General features: G+C 35.2%; 1 protein-coding gene across 1 annotated transcript; it reads left to right on the top strand.

The window, feature by feature from the left end:
- Window positions 1-273: 273 nt before the first annotated feature.
- Window positions 274-2,040, top strand: LOC125597424 (ammonium transporter 1 member 1). Its single transcript, XM_048772166.1, has one exon. It carries the CDS (start codon window positions 363-365, stop codon window positions 1,872-1,874), a length of 1,512 nt encoding a protein of 503 aa, XP_048628123.1. The 5' UTR covers window positions 274-362; the 3' UTR covers window positions 1,875-2,040.
- Window positions 2,041-22,539: the final 20,499 nt, after the last annotated feature.

Raw genomic sequence — 22,539 nt, 5'->3', positions numbered from 1 at the left:
ATCTATTTTGACCTTAAAATTTAGTTTCAAAACAAAAGTAAAATGATAAATCTCAACAATACCGATTTTCAGGTACGGAGAGATTATCGTGTGATATATTTGGATGTGATAGAATATTTTTTCTGAACACACAAATCTTATCTACACCGATTTAGCAGATGAAAATTATTGCACCTTAAAAAAAATCACATGTACTACTAGCAAACAAAATTTAAAGACTTTGCAACTTGCATAAAATTCGTGAGGCTGTAATTATAAAAGTCAACCCTAAAGCTTCCTCAGTTTTATTATAAACAGAGAACAAAACACTTTCGTCCTCTTCCTATCTTTGTTTCCCACTTCTCTCACCAATCTCTCCCAACATGTCGGGATCTTTATCTTGCTCTGCTGCCGACCTCGCAGTCTTGTTAGGCCCTAATGCCACGGCTGCAGCTGACTACATCTGCGGCCAACTTAGCACCGTTAACAACAAATTTACCGACGTTGCTTTCGCCGTAGACAACACATACCTTCTCTTCTCCGCTTACCTCGTCTTCTCTATGCAACTGGGCTTCGCTATGCTCTGCGCTGGCTCTGTAAGAGCCAAGAACACGATGAACATCATGCTTACCAACGTCCTTGACGCTGCAGCTGGAGGTCTCTTCTATTATCTATTCGGTTACGCCTTTGCCTTTGGATCTCCCTCAAACGGCTTCATCGGAAAACACAACTTTGGTCTCAAAGACTTCCCTTCAGCCTCCGCCGACTACTCTAACTTTCTATACCAATGGGCTTTTGCCATCGCCGCTGCCGGAATCACCAGCGGCTCCATCGCTGAACGGACTCAGTTTGTTGCATACCTGATCTATTCATCCTTCTTAACAGGCTTTGTTTACCCAGTTGTTTCTCACTGGTTCTGGTCTGCTGATGGGTGGGCTAGTCCTTTTAGGACCGACGGAGATTTACTTTTCAGCACAGGAGCAATCGATTTCGCTGGCTCGGGTGTTGTTCACATGGTTGGAGGCATCGCTGGTCTATGGGGTGCGTTGATCGAAGGTCCACGACTTGGTCGGTTTGATAACGGTGGACGAGCTATAGCCCTACGTGGCCACTCGGCCTCACTAGTTGTCCTTGGAACATTCCTCCTTTGGTTTGGATGGTATGGATTCAACCCTGGTTCCTTCAACAAGATCCTCGTCACTTATGAATCAGGCACGATCAACGGGCAGTGGAGCGCTGTCGGACGGACTGCTGTCACAACCACTTTAGCTGGCTGCACTGCGGCGCTCACAACCCTCTTCGGGAAACGTCTTCTCTCGGGACACTGGAACGTTACTGACGTATGCAACGGCCTCCTTGGAGGGTTTGCAGCTATAACCGGTGGCTGTTCGGTCGTAGAGCCTTGGGCGGCGATCATCTGCGGGTTCGTAGCGGCCCTGGTACTCCTCGGGTGCAACAAGCTCGCGGAGAAACTCAAATACGATGACCCGCTCGAGGCAGCCCAGTTACACGGTGGGTGCGGAGCCTGGGGGCTAATATTTACTGCACTTTTTGCTAGAGAAAAGTACTTGAACCAGATCTACGGCGAGAAGCCCGGAAGGCCCCACGGTTTGTTCATGGGCGGTGGAGGAAAACTGCTTGGAGCTCAGCTTATTCAAATACTTGTTATCACAGGTTGGGTAAGTGCGACCATGGGAACGCTTTTCTTCATCCTCAAGAAAATGAAACTGTTGCGTATATCTGCTGAGGATGAGATGGCCGGTATGGATATGACCAGGCATGGTGGCTTTGCTTACATGTACTATGATGATGATGAGTCTCACAAGGCCATTCAGCTAAGGAAAGTTGAGCATAGATCTCCTTCACCTTCGGGTGTTACTACCACTTCTGTTTGATTTAGATTTTTATTTTGTAAGAGTATTTATCATGCTCTGGGATACTCTAATATATGTTTGATATTTTTGCATTGCAATAATGTTTTACATTGTACAGTTTTTCTGGGTTGTGGTGTTATTGTCGATGTGTTTATTTATGTTCTGTTAATTATGTTTTCCTTCTGAAGTTGCATTCCATTTACTAGAAGCATTCCATGTGTAAGCTTCAGTTATTCTATTTCTCCTCTTTTCCATTTAAGATAGAGAACTAATGCAAATAAACTAATTAAATATATCAACAAAATTCAATGGCTTACATCACTTATTGGACTTTATGCTGGCAACTTGCCGCAGAACTTGAGGTGGTGTTTTCAAAGTATAACCGATCACGTCTCTCCCAAATCACTTGTGTTTTTATAACTCAACATTGTTTTATTGTATTAAACATTAGTACGATTAATTACGTCAATATAATTATTTAACACAACAACTTTTGAGATTCGTACATTGTTTCCGCAGCCGCACATCAAGATTCAGAATATTCTATCCCACTAAGGGCAGGTCCAATGGGGTACTTACCCAAAAATTCTTAGGGATTAATCAATATAATATCGTGTGGAACCCACTAAATTTAAGGATTTTTGTCAAAATATTTTTACTGTGCGCGGATTCCACCACCACGTGGAACTCCGCAGTTAGTTTTTTTTTTTTAATTAAAAAAAAAGTAAAATAGTTTTAAAAATATACCTAGGTTATCGAGTTCAGAGGTACACCATTGTACCTGCTCTAATAAATTAACAATCATGATTCGCACAACGGGTATCACTAATAACTCGGAGCTTGTACTGGTTTTGTCTTTGTATAATCAAATGGTTACTACTACATACATATATATAAAAATATAGGGGTAATTTTGGTCTTTTCAAGGATGAAAGAATACGAGATCAGTATTTGTGCGTCCAACGAGACATGGGCGTTCAGTCCTTCCATCGGACACAAGCATAATTTTTTTTATATTTACTTTTTCCTGCTAATATATATATATATATATATATATTTTTTTTGTGTTGTACTTTTTTAAAATATTACAGTATACAATTCAATTTTTTAAATGTAATACAGTATGTTACAACTTTTTCCTAATATGCTTTATACTAAACATTTGTTTCACGATTGAACGATCAATTTGTATATTTATGTTTATGTTTGAACGATCAATTTGTAACGATAGTAAAAATGAATATATTAAAGAAGTCAAATTTTTTTCTATTATTATATTTATGTTTGAACGATCAATTTGTATCGATAGTAAAAAAACATTGTATATTATTTGAGAAGCATTACAACTTTGTTCTAATATGCTTTACACTAAACATGTGTTCCACGAATTTATATGAAACAGCCTTGAATACTACAAATAAATATATTAAAGAAGTCATAGTTTTTCCTATTATTATATTTCTGTTTGAAACAATCTATTTGTATCGATATTAAAAATTCCTTGTATATTATTTGAGAAACATTACAATATTTAAGATATCCATGTGTCATCACCACAATGGTTCTTTTGAATTTTAAAAACGATAATAAATTATTTAAACTGTAAAAAATCTCGCATTAAAATTTTGTGTTCCATGGTTTAAAAAAGACCATAAATTACTAAAACATTTCAAAACATATTTACTAAGCTTTATATGATTATTTAAATTTGTTAAAATATAAATCACAAGACGCAAACATAATTTTGTTTTATATTTTATTTTTTCTTTATATATATATATATATATATATATTTGTCTTGTACTTTTGTAAATATTACAATATACAATTAAATTTTATAAACAAAAAGTAATATGTTACAACCTCCTCCTAATATGGTTTACACTAAACATTTGTTCTATGAATTCATATGATCTTCCATATTGTCTACTAATTAAATTGCAATGAATCCTACAAATAGTTATATTAAAGAAATCAATTCTTTTCCTATTATTATATTTCAATATGAAATGATCTATTTTGAATCGATATAAAAAATTATTTTTATATTATTTGAGAAGTATTACAACATTTGAGGTTGTCATGTGTCATTGCCACAATAAATCTTAGAATCTTTAGAGAAATATGTTAGTCCATCTAAATATATAATAATTTTTATTAAACTAACCTTAAATTAATTATTAATGTTCTTCATTCTTTCCTTAAATAAAAATTATGGAATTTTCTAATGTGGCTAAAGTATATATAAAATTAATGATTATGTATAATAAAGATTTGATAAAAAAATTGTGTATCCTTTATCATTTTTGTTTAATTTTAAATTATTAAAATAAATCAAACAATTACGTTAAGGGTCCCCTTACATTAACCATATAAGAAATTTATTGATTTTCCATTTATGCAATATTTTGAATTTTTAAAATTGACTATTAATTACTAAAACTGTTAAAAGTCTCACATTAAAATTTTTGTGATCCATAGTTTAAGTTTTTTGTTATGACAAAATACAAATTATTACAAAATCATATAACTAGAAAGTCTCACTTAATAAATATTAAGATTAAAAGATATATATATATATATATAAAAATTAATATCGTTTAAATTAAAATATAAACCATTTAAAATGCATAAATATTTTAATTTTGAAATTTTCTTTGGACAAAAAAAAAATTGAAATTTTTTTGAAAACAATATTATAATTTTAATATTTAAGTTTTAAAATTTTCCACTGAATTTGTTAAAAATTAAAATTATCAAAACTATTAAATATCCTACAAAGAAAATTTTTATCAGTGATTTAAAGTTTTTGTTATAAAGATACAAATGATCAAAAACACATGAGTAGAAAGTATCATTTAATAGATATCAATATTAAAAATATACTATATATCTATATTAATATCATTTGAAATTTAATTATATACAATATAAAATATAAAAAGTGATTGTTTGGATTAATATAATTTATTTATGTGATGGCACCAATTTAACTATATGTGTAATAGTTACTGTGTTTTTAATTTTTTTTAATATATATATTTTGGCATCAATATATATTTATTACTTAATAATATGTAAAAGAACATATAATACTTAAAAATAATTTATAATGTTCATCACTGCAAGCCGCGAATCTTAACATAGTAGAATGGTATTTGATTATAGTAGAATAATTTACACGTTCACGCATTATGAATGAGTACAATGTGTATGTAAAAAATGACACATTCTCCAGAACATGACTATTTTCCTAATTCTTTTCTACTATGGTTATCTTCTAAATTCACCCTTTTCCTTTTTAGTTTGTACTAAGAACCGAAAAAACTATTTTATATGAAAGATATCGTTTGAATGACAAAGTAATAGTGTTTGTTCAGACTTATTTATTTTCCAATTATACCTTATTCATATTTTTAAAATAACAGATTTTTTGTTCTTCTTATTTTTGGTTGTAAAAACGAAATGTATAGAGCACAAGTATCTTGGCTTGCTTTTGGATGATTTAGAAATAAGATATTAAATTTTCTCAAACATACTATAACCAAAATCTTAACATTACAATAAACAACCACAGAAAATCTATAATCTTAATTCTACAACAATAGAAAACATAAAATAACAATTCCATCTTTTCATGGTTATAACGTTTGATTTGTGTACAGTAAATGAAAAAAACTTACAGTTTGAACATTTAGAATAATCAAAGAAGAGATGGCAGCATGACGATGACTTATTCATGTGGTTTGCTTTAACTAGGGGCACAACTGGTTTTACTGATACCATATGTAAATGATGTGTTTGCACTTTGCAGTTATACAGAAATATTTGCTATAACTTTTTGACATTGAAAATATGTATATATATATATATAAACCCAAAAATAAATTTTCAAAATAATATTACAATTTTATAAATAAATTTTTATATTACTCAAAATAGTATGATTTTAATATTTATATAGTTTTATAAAGTGTTAATATTTTCATTTATTGTTAAATGCTAATTTATTTGGTAATCAGTCAGTCATAATTGTTTTGAAAATATACCAATTTTTAACTAATCTATTAGTTATACAATTGTTTACTAACACTTAAAACTATAACTATCTGCATTTGTAAATTCTTGCAACCGCAACCAAGGCGGATGTACAGTCAAGGTGGAAAGGGCATGTGCCCCCATACTATGTTAGAAAGTTTATAACTGGTTGATGTTTTACTAATTTATTTGTTGAGTTTTCTATAGATCGTGCCCCATGCAACGTAGAAATCAATTGTTATTGTCTTTACTGATTTATTTGTTGAGTTGCGTGTGTGTATATATAAATATATTAAATTTTGTTTGTATATATATATATATGTCTATACTTACTAATAATTCTTGGTAACGTTCTTGATGTTCTCTGCACCTTCCTTTTTCATTTTAATTTTTAGTTTTACTTTTATTTTCAACGTTTATGTTTTTTTCAAATTATATCATTTCCCTTTTTACTTTTCTATGTAACGTTGTGTATTTAGTTTTTCTTTCTGACCGATTATAATTTATATGTTATGCGTCTGTAATTTTATTTAAACAAATTTTATTCAATTACTTTTTACTTTTTTGTAGAACAGAAAGCCACAAACAAATTTAAAATTAGAATTAACAAATAATGAGCTAAAAATCAAAATAATAATTAAAAATATTTGAATTCTTGAATGACAATCATATTTGAACAATATTAGCAGTAGACTAACAAAAAAATCAAATAATACCTAGGTTATGGTTTCTAAATCCATACTTTTTGTGCTTGAGCTCTTGTTCCATAATCAAATTCTAAAAGATATATTTTTATTTCAAAAAAAATTCTAAAACATATTACAACTATTAGTTTAAAAAAAAATTTCATCAGAAATTTTATTTGTGCCACATACAATTTTTTTTATGGGTCCGCCCCTGACCGCATCCGGTCAGACCTAAGTGTATTTCTACGCCCTTTCCCTTCCATGTCTATACGCGAATAATTAATTGATTATTGGGTTGTAGTGTTTTGCAAACTCTTAATCTCTAATTTAATTTTGTCACCACATGCAATGCTTTTGTTAACATATAAAGTTATTTTTGGATTCACCCCCTAGAGTGAATCTTTAGGTTCACCAACCAATAGAAAATTATCCTTTTAGATCTAGTAATTTTTAATTAATGAAACCAAATAACTTAGCAAATCATATTATCTTTTCAAATAAAATTTAAAAATAAATAAAAATAATATATAAAAAACGAATTCAAAAAAATAATGTTGTCAACAAAACACTAAACCCTAAATTCTAATACTAAACCCTAAACTCAAATCTTAAATCCTAAACCCTTGGGTAAACCCAAAATCTTTGGGTAAACTCTAAACTCTTGAAAAAACACTAAACATGTTGTCAACAAAACACTAAACCCTAAACTCTAATCCTAAACCCTAAACCTTTGAGAAAACCCTAAACTCTTGGGTAAACCCTTAGGTAAACCCTAAAACCTTGGAAAAACACTAAATATTTGGATAAATTCTAAATTATAAATTATAAATCTTAAACACTAAACTCTAAATCTTAAAAACAAATATTTTTTTTAAATAATATTTTTTAGAACTATTGTTATTTTTATTTATTTAATCTTTTATTTTTTAGTTTAAAAGCATAATATAATTTGGTAAGTTATTTTGTTTCCTTAATTAAAAGATACTAGATCTAAAATGACAATCTTCTATTGGTTGGTGAACCTAAAGGTTCACCTTAGGGGGTGAATCCAAGAAAAAGTCATCTTTTAATTAAGAAAACCAAATAACTTGGCAAATTATATTATCTTTTCAAAATAAAATTTAAAAATAAATAAAAATAATATATAAAAACAAATTAAAAAAAAAATAATGTTATCAACAAAACACTAAACCCTAAACTTTAATACTAAACCCTAAACTCAAATCCTAAACCCTAAACCCTTGGGTAAAACCTAAACCCTTGAAAAAACACTAAACATGTTGTCAACAAAACACTAAACCCTAAACTCTAATCATCAATCCTAAACCCTTGGAAAAACTCTAAATCCTTGGGTAAACCCTAAACCCTTAGGTAAACCCTAAACCCTTAAAAAACACTAAACATTTGGATAATTTTTAAATTAGAAATCTTAAACACTAAACACTAAATCTTAAAAACAAATATTTTTTTTAAATAATCTTTATTTAGAATTATTGTTATTTTTATTTATTTAATCTTTTATTTTTTATTTTAAAAGCATAATATAATTTGACAAGTTATTTTGTTTCTTTAATTAAAAGATACTAGATTTAAAATGACAATTTTCTATTGGTTAGGGGGTGAACCCAAGAAAAAATCATTATTTATCGAACACCACAACTTTGGAGAGGCGTACCTTTCCGCACCAAAAGATTCTCGAGATATTTTTTTTTCTGATCAAAAGATTCTCGAGATATTTTATTACAAGTAATTTAGAAGAAAAAAAAAGCAGAATCCAGTATTCAATACAAAGAGATCACACGCTACTATTTTTGGAGTCCGTGAAACTGTTGTCGGTATCACATGGGGCTACTGTGGGTATTTCCAAATCGAAATGAAACACCCGTCCCTCCCCATTTCCAACCGGGGTTCCAGGGCGCGGAGTTTAGGACACACATGTCTACTTTTCCGACATCTCCGTGTGTCCCGTTTCTGGTCCCATGAGTTTCAGGTGCATTTCCTTCCTTACCGTCGACATTTCCATTTATAGTTCTGCAAAAATGGGAGAGGGAAAAGAGGGGGTGAGTATTAATACTCAGTGAAGCGATTCTAGACCAGTCTCCCCCATGAGCCTTTATACTGCTCAATGCGAAACGAGAACCGACTAGTCGCTACACACATTTCTTAACCAACTATTAAAGTTCATTTCACAAAAACAAGCAGTGCAATGAACTCAGTCATCGCTCAATTCACACAATTCGGTTGATTATTTAAGACTCCATTCATCCTATAACTCTAGGACCTACACAGCTCAAGCGGACCAACCCTCCCCTTTCTTGCTGCGTTCCTGTGGAGCCGCCTGCCCTGGTACACTCGGCATCCGGTTCCCTTGGATGTAGTCTATACCCTTTGCAGTGTATTACGGCCCCTTCCCGCCAAGACTCGGCGTGACTCAATCTTACCGGCGCCTCTATTCTTAACCTGCCGTTTTTGAACGCTACGGCCGCCGCGTTTTCCCATACTCCCCACCAGTCCCTCGGTGGTTCGTATACCATTTCTATTCGTTTCCATACTCACCACCAGTTCCTCGGTGGTTCGTATTTCAATCACTTAACTTTTCCTTTTTCTTTTATCATTTCCTTTTCCTTAAACCCTTAGACTCTTTATTACTTTCCTTTTTAGACGCCACCCGTTCTCGGTGTCACACTCAATCCATTTAACAATCATTCATAGTTATCCTACCATTCATCTAACAGACCGGTTAGTAGTTCTCTTATTATCCTATGTTCATTTCTTTATAACCATCCTAGCTCTTAAACACAACCACAGATCTTCAACCAATCAAACAATCAATCAATCATCAACACACCAGTTTATTTAGAATCTTAAATCAATACGAGAGTTCTAATGCAATATGGTCTAACAACCTAACAACAACCAGGATCTACTCAATCCTAGATCCACATTCAACAATATAGAAGAACATGAAAGAGATCTGGGTAGAACACCTCACCTTAGCCTAGATCTGGATTTGGATCTGAGATTAGGAGGTAAGAGAAAACGGGATCTGCGATCTATGACACCACGCGGCCACCACCACCACTCGCGGCTGCTCACGGCGAGGAGAGAGAGACGCGGCCGAGAGAGAGAAGGGAACGCGGAGAGGAGAGAGAGAGAGAAGAGACGCGGCGAAGAGAGAGAAGGAGGAGAGAGGCGGCGCGAGGAGAGAGAGAGAGTCGATGGCTAGGGCTTCCAGTCTCCGGAAATTCTCCGCAGGGCTTCGCTTCTAGATTTCTGATGAGAGAAAAGAAGAAGTGGAGGCTTGCTTTTATAGGGGAAGAGATAGGGAAAACCCTAGGGTTTTCCAATTTGGGCTGCAGAGGACCCAATAGCATTAAAATTTTAAATGGGCTGGTTTTGGGGTGTTACAATTCTCCCCCTCTTATTCGGAATTCGTCCCGAATTCCAAATCCTCAGTTCGAACTTAACATCCCAAAACTGGGGTGAGTTTCCAAACACAATCAAGGGAAGCACGAAATGACATCCTACTTGCTCAAGATCATTTAAAACCAACAATGAATTTAATAAATGAAATGGAGTAGGACAACAACGAATAATTAGGTCTCAAGGTATCGCCAAAATCCGCGAATAACCTTATAACAAGAATGAAAAGCTAAAACCAATACGGAAGGAAGAAAAACCGTGTCCTACTCCTTCTAGCTGACTCAGAAATCACATCTAGCCACTTCGTACTGGAGACTTCTGCTCCCCTTCCGGCTTAGGACCAGCCACGCGGCCACTCCCTGTCGACGACGCCGGCTCCTCTTCCCACGCTGAGTCCTCCGATGGATCCTCCTCCACCTCTACGTCCTCCTCAGAGCTCGAGATGGCGACGACCCGACGAGCAAGTGTCCGTTCAGCCTCCATTGCCTGACCGGCCATCCGGTTCACCAAGGCGAATTCCCATGGTTCCAACACACCAATCAGCTTGCCCCGAATCTCCTCGCGGAGTCCTGCCGTATACCACCGGCACCAATCCTCCGCTGTCTTGGGCTTGCATCTTTTGGCTGACTCCAGGAATTCCTCTGTGTACTCCCGGACTGAGCGCGGTCCTTGCCTGGCCTGCGTCAATGTTCCACACCGACATATTCCGGTTATTCTCCTCAGACTCTCTGCATCAATGCTCGGAATCTTCCTTGGGCGTCCCCGCTTCCTCGTTGGTACACTGTCCTCCATCCGGATCGGTCCCGGACCTTCCCTGGTCGGCCCCGTCTTCCTGGGGCGCCCTCGGCCCCTTGTGGGCGGCGTCGTGTCAACTTCTGGTGCAAACTGGAAAGTACCCTGACCTTGGTACAATCGCATGTACTCGGCTGCCCGCTGGAAATGGGGCATCAAAATCCGACGCCTCACTATCGTCTCCTGGATGGGGGCGTTCGGCGGCTCCGCGAACTCCACTTCCTCTTCGTCTGGGAAGAGTGCAGGTACCACATCGCCCCAAGCGTCACGGTAGGGCTTGCGGGCGTAAGCCCTTGTCCCTTTTGGTCCATAGCGCATGCGTCTTTCTCCGAGCTCGTGACACACTGGTGAAGACATCCTGCAGCGTAAAAACAAAGTCCTGATCAGAACATAGTAGTAGTCATGCATAGATGGCAGTTTTCAATCAATTCTCAAGCTAGAGCTGTTTAAACAGACAATATCCCCGGTGTGGTTCTTATCATCCCTTTTTGCCCCAAGATGATCCTTTTTACAGTCAACCCTTTTCCCTAAGAAGATCTTATATCCTTATTAGCATTTTGTATTCTGCTCCAAGATGACTCTCCATCATCCTTTTTACCCCAAGATGATCCTCCTTCATCCTTTTTACTCCAAGATGATCCTCCATCGTCCTTTTTACCCCAAGATGATCCTTTGCTTAGTTACCCCAATTCTGGAATCAGTTTTCTCCTAATGTGCATCCGACCGTCCCTTGGCCGCCCCGGTGTTGCTCCTTCCTTGTCGGCGGCCCACGCCCTGGTGGTGGGGCCCACGACCATGTTTCTTCTTTTTTTTTTTTTTTTTTACTGGGAACAAGCTTCACTGTGATATCTGAATGCCAGAAGTCCATTTCTTTGCAGGGTTTAATCCTTCCGTGAAGCTGCGCACGCCTCGGCCTTGCGTCCGTCTCTCCTTCTCAGGCCTCCCCGGCCCGGTGTGGGGCGGTGTCGTCCGCGAGACGCTTCCCTCCAGCTCGAATGTCCGGCTTTCCATTACCCCTTTGACTTGGCGTGCTAGGCGACTAATCCCTCTGTATACTTGCCTTACAACTCCTTGTTACCCATTCCTGAACCTCTGAAACTCCACTACACCGCAGTACGAAGACTTTTTGTTAACCCGATCTCGGCCGAAACTCTGAGCTGTTCAAATTCTCCTTCAACATTAGCTATGACGGTCGAACAGAACCATAAGGGAAATGGGCAATGGTGAGAAATGCTGATCCCTTAAGTTAGTATTAAGGGACCTTAACCTGGCTCTGATACCAATTGAAACACCCGTCCCTCCCCATTTCCAACCGGGGTTCCAGGGCGCGGAGTTTAGGACACACATGTCTACTTTTCCGACATCTCCGTGTGTCCCTTTTCTGGTCCCATGAGTTTCAGGTGCATTTCCTTCCTTACCGTCGATATTTCCATTTATAGTTCTGCAAAAATGGGAGAGGGAAAAGAGGGGTGAGTATTAATACTCACTGAAGCGATTCTAGACCAGTCTCCCCCATGAGCCTTTATACTGCTCAATGCGAAACGAGAACCGACTAGTCGCTACACACATTTCTTAACCAACTATTAAAGTTCATTTCACAAAAACAAGCAGTGCAATGAACTCAGTCATCGCTCAATTCACACAATTCGGTTGATTATTTAAGACTCCATTCATCCTATAACTCTAGGACCTACACAGCTCAAGCGGACCAACCCTCCCCTTTCTTGCTGCGTTCCTGTGGAGCCGCCTGTCCTGGTACACTCGGCATCCGGTTCCCTTGGATGTAGTCTATACCCTTTGCAGTGTATTACGGCCCCTTCCCGCCAAGACTCGGCGTGACTCAATCTTACCGGCGCCTCTATTCTTAACCTGCCGTTTTTGAACGCTACGGCCGCCGCGTTTTCCCATACTCCCCACCAGTCCCTCGGTGGTTCGTATACCATTTCTATTCGTTTCCATACTCACCACCAGTTCCTCGGTGGTTCGTATTTCAATCACTTAACTTTTCCTTTTTCTTTTATCATTTCCTTTTCCTTAAACCCTTAGACTCTTTATTACTTTCCTTTTTAGACGCCACCCGTTCTCGGTGTCACACTCAATCCATTTAACAATCATTCATAGTTATCCTACCATTCATCTAACAGACCGGTTAACAGTTCTCTTATTATCCTATGTTCATTTCTTTATAACCATCCTAGCTCTTAAACACAACCACAGATCTTCAACCAATCAAACAATCAATCAATCATCAACACACCAGTTTATTTAGAATCTTAAATCAGTACGAGAGTTCTAATGCAATATGGTCTAACAACCTAACAACAACCAGGATCTACTCAATCCTAGATCCACATTCAACAATATAGAAGAACATGAAAGAGATCTGGGTAGAACACCTCACCTTAGCCTAGATCTGGATCTGATATTAGGAGGTAAGAGAAAACGGGATCTGCGATCTATGACACCACGCGGCCACCACCACCACTCGCGGCTGCTCACGGCGAGGAGAGAGAGACGCGGCCGAGAGAGAGAGAAGGGAACGCGGAGAGGAGAGAGAGAGAGAAGAGACGCGGCGAAGAGAGAGAAGGAGGAGAGAGGCGGCGCGAGGAGAGAGAGAGAGTCGATGGCTAGGGCTTCCAGTCTCCGGGAATTCTCCGCAGGGCTTCGCTTCTAGATTTCTGATGAGAGAAAAGAAGAAGTGGAGGCTTGCTTTTATAGGGGAAGAGATAGGGAAAACCCTAGGGTTTTCCAATTTGGGCTGCAGAGGACCCAATAGCATTAAAATTTTAAATGGGCTGGTTTTGGGGTGTTACACGAAAGATGAAAGGCGTGAATCCGAACGAATTTGTCGGAAACACCAATTTAAAATATATTTATATTATCTTCTACCAAAAAGGGATTTGGTGAATTACATAAATCCGGTTAACCGGACGAAACGTTAGCCTTAGATTACATGTGTAAATCAACAAACAGAACAACAAAACAAAACACAGATTAGGAAAATAGGTTATATTTCAAAAGCTACTCGTATTGGTTTTGAGCGATACTAATTGTAGAGCGTCGATCAACTCTTCTTCATATCTTCGACAACTTCCTTTCACGAATCAAACAAATCACTAATCAGTAAAACGTTCATAACGTTTTCTCTAGAAAATTGATCTCAAACTGGTAGCATTGGAAAGCTAACTCGAAACTTTATTTTGTATCAAAATATAAGCTCAATTGTACTGTGGTAAAGTCTCTATATATAGCTAACTTCTGACGCGTCAGCGCAGTTCTGCACTTTAAATATCTCTAGAATCTCTAAGGTAGCTTAAAACGTACATGAACTTGAAAATACTCTATGACAGAGTCCAAACACATATAATATACTCTAAAAATGACTTATGCCATGGTCTAAATGGCGTAAAATCCATGGTATATGAATTCCTCCAGACTTATTCTTTGCTTGCCATTAAGCAAAACATAAAATAGTCTTGTGAAAGAGGTTTGAAATAGTAGGGACTCACACAATTTTTTTAAAACTTTTACCTTCACCTCTTAAATGTTACAAGCCACATCAGAGTGGTGCCTATCCTTAGGGGCACTTCCATATACTAGATCTTGGTTTAGCAACCAAACCATTCAGCCCACAACTCAACTGATGTCGACTGACATACCCTTCTATTGCCCTCATTTATGCAAATAAATGTGTAGGCTAAATCTTTGGAGTATAGATCAAAGGATACATGGACTCTTACCGCATCAAGTATCCGAACACACATGTAATGTTTTCTGATCCCTTTCCTCTCTTTTCTCTCTTTTTTGAATCTTTTTATTTGTTTCCGATGAACAGTGAAACTGCTACAGTCCGTCTTGTTCATCTTCTTTTTCTACTTTTTTTATTTAGCAAAATGTAGGCGAATAGTAGGGTCATAGGAAATGTTCCCACCCTGTGCTTCCTACAATGTGTGACCATTCTTTTGAATTAGAATAGTGGGGTCATAGAAATATTTCCTACCCCTATGCATCTCACCTTCTCAGAGGAGCCTACAGACTCTCCAAAGGGTGTTGACCGGTGCTCAGTTGATGGTGTCGACCGACAGCAGTGTGAGCTGCCAACTGACATATAACTTTCGACTTGAAAGTCCCCATCTTGGAGCTTCTCTTGCAGCATAGCTTCTGCAATCTGAAAAACCTGGGTTTCTAGCATCATGAAATGAGTGTCCAAGGTTTTGAATCCATTCAGCTCTCTATAGAAAAAATCTAACCTCAGATTTAAGCATGCACTCATCTTCGCGGAAAGTACATGCCTCGTTTCGCCGTTATCCCCTTCCAACCATATCTAAAAATAAACGGCCGTTTCGATTTCAGATAAAACATAGATAGATCGGGTTGCTTAGACACTGATGTTATGTACACTAGAACTATAAATCCAAACCGGACTACCCTTGATTGCCACTATTTGCTCTTTGATCGCCCGCACTGCCGTTCGCTCTTCGATTGCCCATGCCACCGTCACTTTCAAACTGCTGCCGTAACCCTAACTTTTTACATCACACAATAAACAGACGGCTACCATCGGGAGGGTGACAGTTAACCTTTTATATTCTCCAAATTATACTTGCAATTTCTCTCTCAAAATCTAACTTCTTTTTCGTATGTGGGGGAGAGGGTTCAAAATTAAAAATGACTTCTCAGTTTACAGGGGAAAGAGAAGACACAACTTTTACTGTTTACACACACACATGTAGGGGTATTTTGACAATTGTTGTTAAATAAAATATAATATCATAGCCAAATTTATGTTATAGTAAGATCCTTAGTTTCTTTCTTTCATATGGTCATGTCACCTAATTCCTAACAAAAATATAATTGATACTTAATAGTGTATTTTGTGTAATTGTTTTTATTTACTATTTAAATATTTAGAGCTTTACAATGTTATATATCAGAATGAAATGCTATTTCATAATTAATCCAGGACGCGTATAAGAGCAATCACGGTTAACCCATTTAAATCCTAAACTTTTTTAATCATGTGTGTTGTAAGACTCCTCATCGAGAAGTCTTATTAGTATTATATTGATTTTGGTCTTTCAAGCTGGTTTTATTTCCCGTGATCAAACAGGTGAACATAGTTTTTTTTTACAACGAACTGTTATTCTATAAAAATATCTTACAGCCTTAACTAAATAATCTGAAATTCTATTTTGCGTTCTAGAGACATGAGAGATCTTGAAGTCCGAGAAACAAATTTGCAGCGTCTTTTTCACCTCCAATTCAGTTGCAAAACTTGGCCATGCTTGAAATTCTTTTATCATCGCGATCAGATCCTTGCAATCCGTCCCAAAACAAAGATATGACAAATGGTGAAGCATATTTTCCATTTCCTATCGCAGTGCTTCCACTTAAGAGTGTAAAGTAGTCTCTCGCCTTCTTAAATTCTGCGTCCCCATAAATTAAATCTTGCTGAAGCCATCCATCCAAACCCAACCGCAACCACTAAATTGAGTTGTAGAAGTCCATGAACCATCCACCATGCAGACATTATCCAAGCTTATGACTTGTGAATCATCTACCATATGCTCCTGTGGTATGGGGTTTGCCATCTCATTTGCATTAACCATGCTTGTCATTCACTTTCCGCATATCTGACTAGCTCAAAAGGATCCTTATCTATCTTTCTAAAATGTTTATTATTCAGGATTTCTATATATACCAGAATATCTAGGAATAAGGGTTCATGTCTAGTTCTGATTCAACAATGCGATTTTTCCTCTAGAAAATATAGTCTATATTGCTATAAATACTCGATAGCAGAAAGATTATGGGATTAGATGGTGTTACTAATAGGGACTATGTTTGTGAGCTGGAGGAAGTTCGTATATGGCATTCATTTTTGGTTCACCACATCTCATATTATTGAGTATATATTTGTATTTGATATGTTTGGATTTGATATTGTATTTAATTTTGACTTCAAAGAAACGGTCTAAGATGACAACCTTGATTGTAATACAAATATAGAGTATAGTTTCCAAGTCTTTGACGTGTGTAAAGTACATATGGATTTTTTCAAACAATAAAGAGGTGTTATTGGTTTATGTATTTTAGTGGATTTAAAAATCTAGGCAAAATTCAGTGTTATTGGTTCTATGATTTAATAATCCATATTCAAATCCACTGTTATTGGTTTTTTGATTTTTAAACATATTTTAGAATCAAGTGTTATTCAATTGCAAAGATTTACTTATTGATTTGATTTGTAATTTGATTTGAGTGGATTTTTAAGTGTTTATAAGGTTAAAATACAAAGGAACAGATATTGAGTTGAAACTTGTTATTTTGACTGGATTTGTATTATTACCTTTTTCAGCTTATTCTACGTTGGACAAGTTCACAAATATTACCGCAAAATTCAACTTGTCAATATATCATACAGTGCAGACTACCATAAGCAATTATGTCTTCTTCGACTGTAAACAAATTCATATTATACCATGATTCATTTTCCATCCTGCAAAAACACGGAATTGTTTCTATTAGCCACTTGTTAATCAACGACTGACGAAAACTAGTAAATACGTACTGAAGAAGAAGCAAACCTTTTTCTTCTTTAGAACCTAGCAAGCAACATGTCCATGTCTTGATTGGTCGGAGGATGAGCATGAGACACACCCCAACGCACCTGATTCTTGATCATATCCCTAAAGAAGGATGCTCTGAACCGACTCAAAGAACTTGTTAGATATCAATCAAAATATAATAAAAATCAGTTAGATATTCTTAGCTTAATCATATAACATAGGAGTGATGAGCTGAGAAATTAATGAGAGATAAGGTGAAATAATAAAATCTGTATGTTATGTATGTAAGAGGAAGTTTGTCGGTTATATTAAGAATATAATAAAGATGAGTCAGATGTTCTTAGCTTAATCGATAACAAGGAGCGATGAGTTGAGAAGTTTGTTATCCTCGCTACATTGTCGTTAATTATACCATTGATAATTTTCTGACGACCCATGTTCTCGGAAATTTTGGTCAAAGGACGTGATGTTCTCTCGTAGTGTCTTTTTTAGGTCTAGTTACAAATCCATTTAATTGACTTAACAATTCATGTATTTTGATTTTGAATTTCATGTCCATAATTCTCAAATCTATTTGTCTGAATTTGGAAATCATTGGATTTATGGAAGATTTCTAAATATAAGAAGGAATTATAGAATCTTTGACGTGTGTAAAGTACATATGGACTTTTTCAAACAATAAGTGAAATACTGTTTTGAGATTCAAAAGTCCATCATGTGCAAATCTGTGCAAGAAAAAAGAGTATTTTTATTCGTAAGAAATCTGAGAATACATATAATTTAATTAACTACATTTTAAGAAGATTATACCATTTATAAAAGATATATAGTTTTTGAGTTTCTTATGATCTTTTTGTTAATTACTCATTAAAAACGGTCTACTTTCTTTTTCAGTTTAATATCTCTATAATATTATTTGAAAAGTCAGTTTCCTATGTGTCGCGCTGACGTTAAGTTTCATGACAGTTGAGATACCCTTAATGAATTAAAAATATTACATTTAAATACTATTATTTACTTTTAAATTAGTTTCCTTTTTATAATTTCCAAATAACATATATAATAAAGTAAATATTTATAAAGTTTAAAAAGCAAATTTAAAAACGAAAATATATGTATATATATTATGATTTCATTAAAAAGGAAAGTTCAGAAAATAGTAATATTGCATTTAAAAAATATTTATAAATAATATAAAATATAATTTTGAAGTAATAAAATAGTTTCTTTATATCTATATTTTCTTATATGAAAAATATATATTTGTATATAATGTGAATACCAAAGCAAATCAAATAATGACATAATATTGTAGAGATAGCATAACACTATATACTTTAACGAGGGAGATATATTATATTTTACTATTACTAAAATTATATATTTTCTCAATATATAATTTTCTTTTAAATTTTTTATGTTTCTCGGGCTTAATATATAATCAAGATACCAAAGCAAATCGGAATTCTCATTTCAAGATTATTTAACATAAATTTCAATTTACATTCAATAAGTCTAAGGCATAAATATTGATATGTGTTCATGAACTTCCAAAAATGTATGAGTTAATTATTTTGTACTTATATATATGCATGGGACTTTAGAGTATTATCGTTATATTAATTTATGTAATTTAGAATTAGATAGTTTAATTTATTTTTTATTTTATTTTAATCACAATATATCTTAAGGTATACATAATTTTTCTAAAATATATTTACATATTTAAGATAACAACCAACCTCAATACACATAAGAAAATTAATGAAAAAAATTAATATATTTAAAATAAAATATTTAATAGTTGAATTCAAAAAAATATATGCGATCGAAAATATCTAAATGATAACTAAATCAACTGTAAAAAAAACAGAGTAGATATAATATATCTAAAATAATATGTCTAATTAAAGTAATATAATAGTAATAATATAGATTATGCAAAAAAATATAAATTAATTTAAAATTAAAAATAAATAATAATCAATTATTATAATATAGCACGGGAAAATCACCTAGTCGAGAATTATGTATAATGCCAATTATACAAATGCTCGGGCAACTTTATATACATAGAAATCACTGTACGAAAGTTGAGATTACATTTGTTGTAGAAAAAGCGTCTGCACACACATTATTTGCGCCATTTATGGAGTTCAAAAAGTTGGGGAAACAAAAAATAATACATAGTCAATATTGGTGGCTAGTCATTAATAAATATATAGGCTATCGTACAGCTAAAAGCAAACCTTTTATCAAAAAAACGAAGAAGCTAAAAGTAAACCTCAGAAGAATTTCCTATGAAATTGCATTTTCTTTGTTGATTTGACTTTTTCTAATATCAATAATTTAAGTGGTTCTTGCTTAGAAAAGCTGTATTGTTTCAAACTTCTTGCTTAGAAAAGCTGTATCGTTTCAAACTTTCAATATTCCAATCTTTTAATATAGTATGAAATAAATTCCTTTTGACTTCAACTAGAATAATACGGTGTAACAATTGATTCTACGTAAGTAGTTGGTTGAAGAAATTTGGCGATGATAGCCTTTTATTTTCTGTAAACCGGAGTCCTCTAAATGTTACTTGTGTATATAACTTACCTGAATGGGTGTGATACTTCCTTTTTTTTGGTGTGAAACTATTTAACGTGTTCAGCTTTTAAAAGTCTAAATTTTATATTATTGTGTTCGGTGAACTATAAATGTATTCACATATGATATCCAGACAAGAAGATGATCCCACATTATCACATACATTAACTAAATTTCTAAAAAGTAAAAGCCAACACCGTCATTTACTGTGAAGCAACCTACCAATGTACGTAACGTAATAGCGTTTATCATTCTTTTTTGTAGTAACCAAAATCATATTTTTTAAAAACACATTTCTATGGTGATTAGTCCAATTCCCTGATTCACTAGTAGTTCGAATTCCGTAGAGGATGATTTACCGACTGAATTTGTCTTTGCGATTATGCTTAGTGAATCTCATATGGACTAGTATCTCAGCACATAAACTATTACTATTGGGGATTAGAAAAAGTTCAATTCAAAATAAAAAGTCAATGTGTGGAAAAATCTTTGGATCCTTACAATTCCAGCCAGGCCGCCTAGACCGTCTGCCTCAATTATACACCCCAAAATGACAGTCAATGATCTAATTAATGGAAAATTAAAAGAGTGGGATGTTGGGCTACTGGAAAATTATGTTCACCACAAGAACATACCTCTAACAAGAATTTTGGCCATCATCCTAACCTATCGCCCGGACACTTTTGCTGGAATTATACAAAGAGTGGACAGTACACTATTAAATCTAGATATTGGATATCACGTAACTTACTGGAAGAAGATGAAGAGACAAAGATCCTGGACCCAAGTATAACAAAGTTTCAAGCCTTTGCTTGGAAAATAAAGGAACCTAAGAAGATATGTCATCTTATTTGGACACTGATAACAACATAACATGTGGCGATAACAAGGAACAAGGCACGTTGCAATATGCGATGCGATAATTAATTTTTCAAGATGTGTAGAACTTGAAGAAACTGTTACTCACGCAATCTTCGAATACCCACCAGCTTTATATGCATGGTCTTTATCAGCAACTCCATCTAGTGCGGACATCTTTCTGATATCGAGTGTTTATGCTAATATGTATTATCTTTTGTGGAGAAATAACAACATTGATGTTGTGGGCATAGAAAAGACACCTGAACCAGAGGACAACCAGATGTACCATTCAGCCAACCAAAGGACCCACTAGGATATGTGTTCAGTAAAGACGACATATTTCACCAACCAGAAAAAAAATTTGCCATGAAACCAATTTTCATGAATTGTAAACTCAACAAGGAGTCAAGACCAATTAGAAGAATCTTCAAAGCTACTCGGACCAGGAAGATAAAATTTTACAAACCGGAGGTTCTCCAACCCGTCTATCTGCAAGTATCTGAATTTAGAAGTTGTTTCAAGGTCAATGAAGAAACGTTCCGACCCAAAAAACTCATGGACTTAAATATGGATCTCTTATCTTTCCAACAAACCCATAATGAGGAGAAATGGCCACGGATATATAAAATTATGGCCCAATCTTCAAAACCGCCCAAACCAGTTCTACACTTGCCTCAATTGGAAGTTAACCGGTTCAATTAGCTTCAAACAAAACATTGGTCGCCAGGAGATAAATCTAGGCATTCAGGAGGCTCATCCAATGATCCAGAAGAGTCAGAAAAGCCAGTTTCATGCACCAGCAACCACATGATAAGGAGGATCTTCATTAACAACAATTTCCTTATCGGGATGCATTCACATTTGGAGCCATAAGTCATCCACGACTCAGCCATCAAAGCTACAACTTTTTGGAGTCATTTACAGTTTATCCAGGAGCCACCAGATGCACCAGAACACACTGGATCAGGCGGATCCCAATCAGACTAGAAAATAGACCCGATTTTCTTAATTTGGCCAAAACGACATTATCTGAGGAAGGACTTCTACTCCTTAAGTTTGGTTCGGTCCAAACCTATTCATGGAAGCCAGGAGATACGCTATATCATCCAGAAGGTATCCTATGCGTCCTACCATGTTCCAGCATTTAGGGGATTAAGAGAATCTTTTTGCACTCCAACTTGCCTTATATGGAGCCAATCGACATTAATGTCCAACAGCTCTTTTTCCTATCAAGTTATGGACGACATCAGCATTTATAAAGCTATCATTAATATCTCAAGGAAGCTCTATTATCCCCTAAAACCATCCAGCTGCAAGAAGAATCAAGTTTCTCACTTGGAGCCAAAAACCCATAAAAGGCTCCAACGGCTAGTTTCTGATTTTGTTACTTTGCTTGATTTGTTTCCTTCTTTTCTTCTTATGAACATTAGGCTTAGATTCCAGAGCATTATATTAGCTCTTAGATCGACAATGTAAAGATCACCTTCCAATTTTTATCAAAGAGAGTTTTTGAATAGAAATTTGTCTTTAGAATATTTTGAAGGATCCTTGTGTTCTATTGATTTGTTAGCATAAGTTGTTTGTGAGATTCAACAGCCATTGTTATCCCAGATTGAGAGAGTCAATCATTATCTATCCAACATCATCTTCCATCCATCCATCCATCCATCCATCCATCCATCATCTATCTTCACTTGATCAAACCATTACATCCTATCTTTAGTTTTT

This window comes from Brassica napus, unplaced genomic scaffold (assembly GCF_020379485.1).
Source record: "Brassica napus cultivar Da-Ae unplaced genomic scaffold, Da-Ae ScsIHWf_1459;HRSCAF=2050, whole genome shotgun sequence".
In the NCBI taxonomy this organism is placed as follows: domain Eukaryota; kingdom Viridiplantae; phylum Streptophyta; class Magnoliopsida; order Brassicales; family Brassicaceae; genus Brassica; species Brassica napus.
This window is presented reverse-complemented; position numbering and strand designations above follow the sequence as displayed.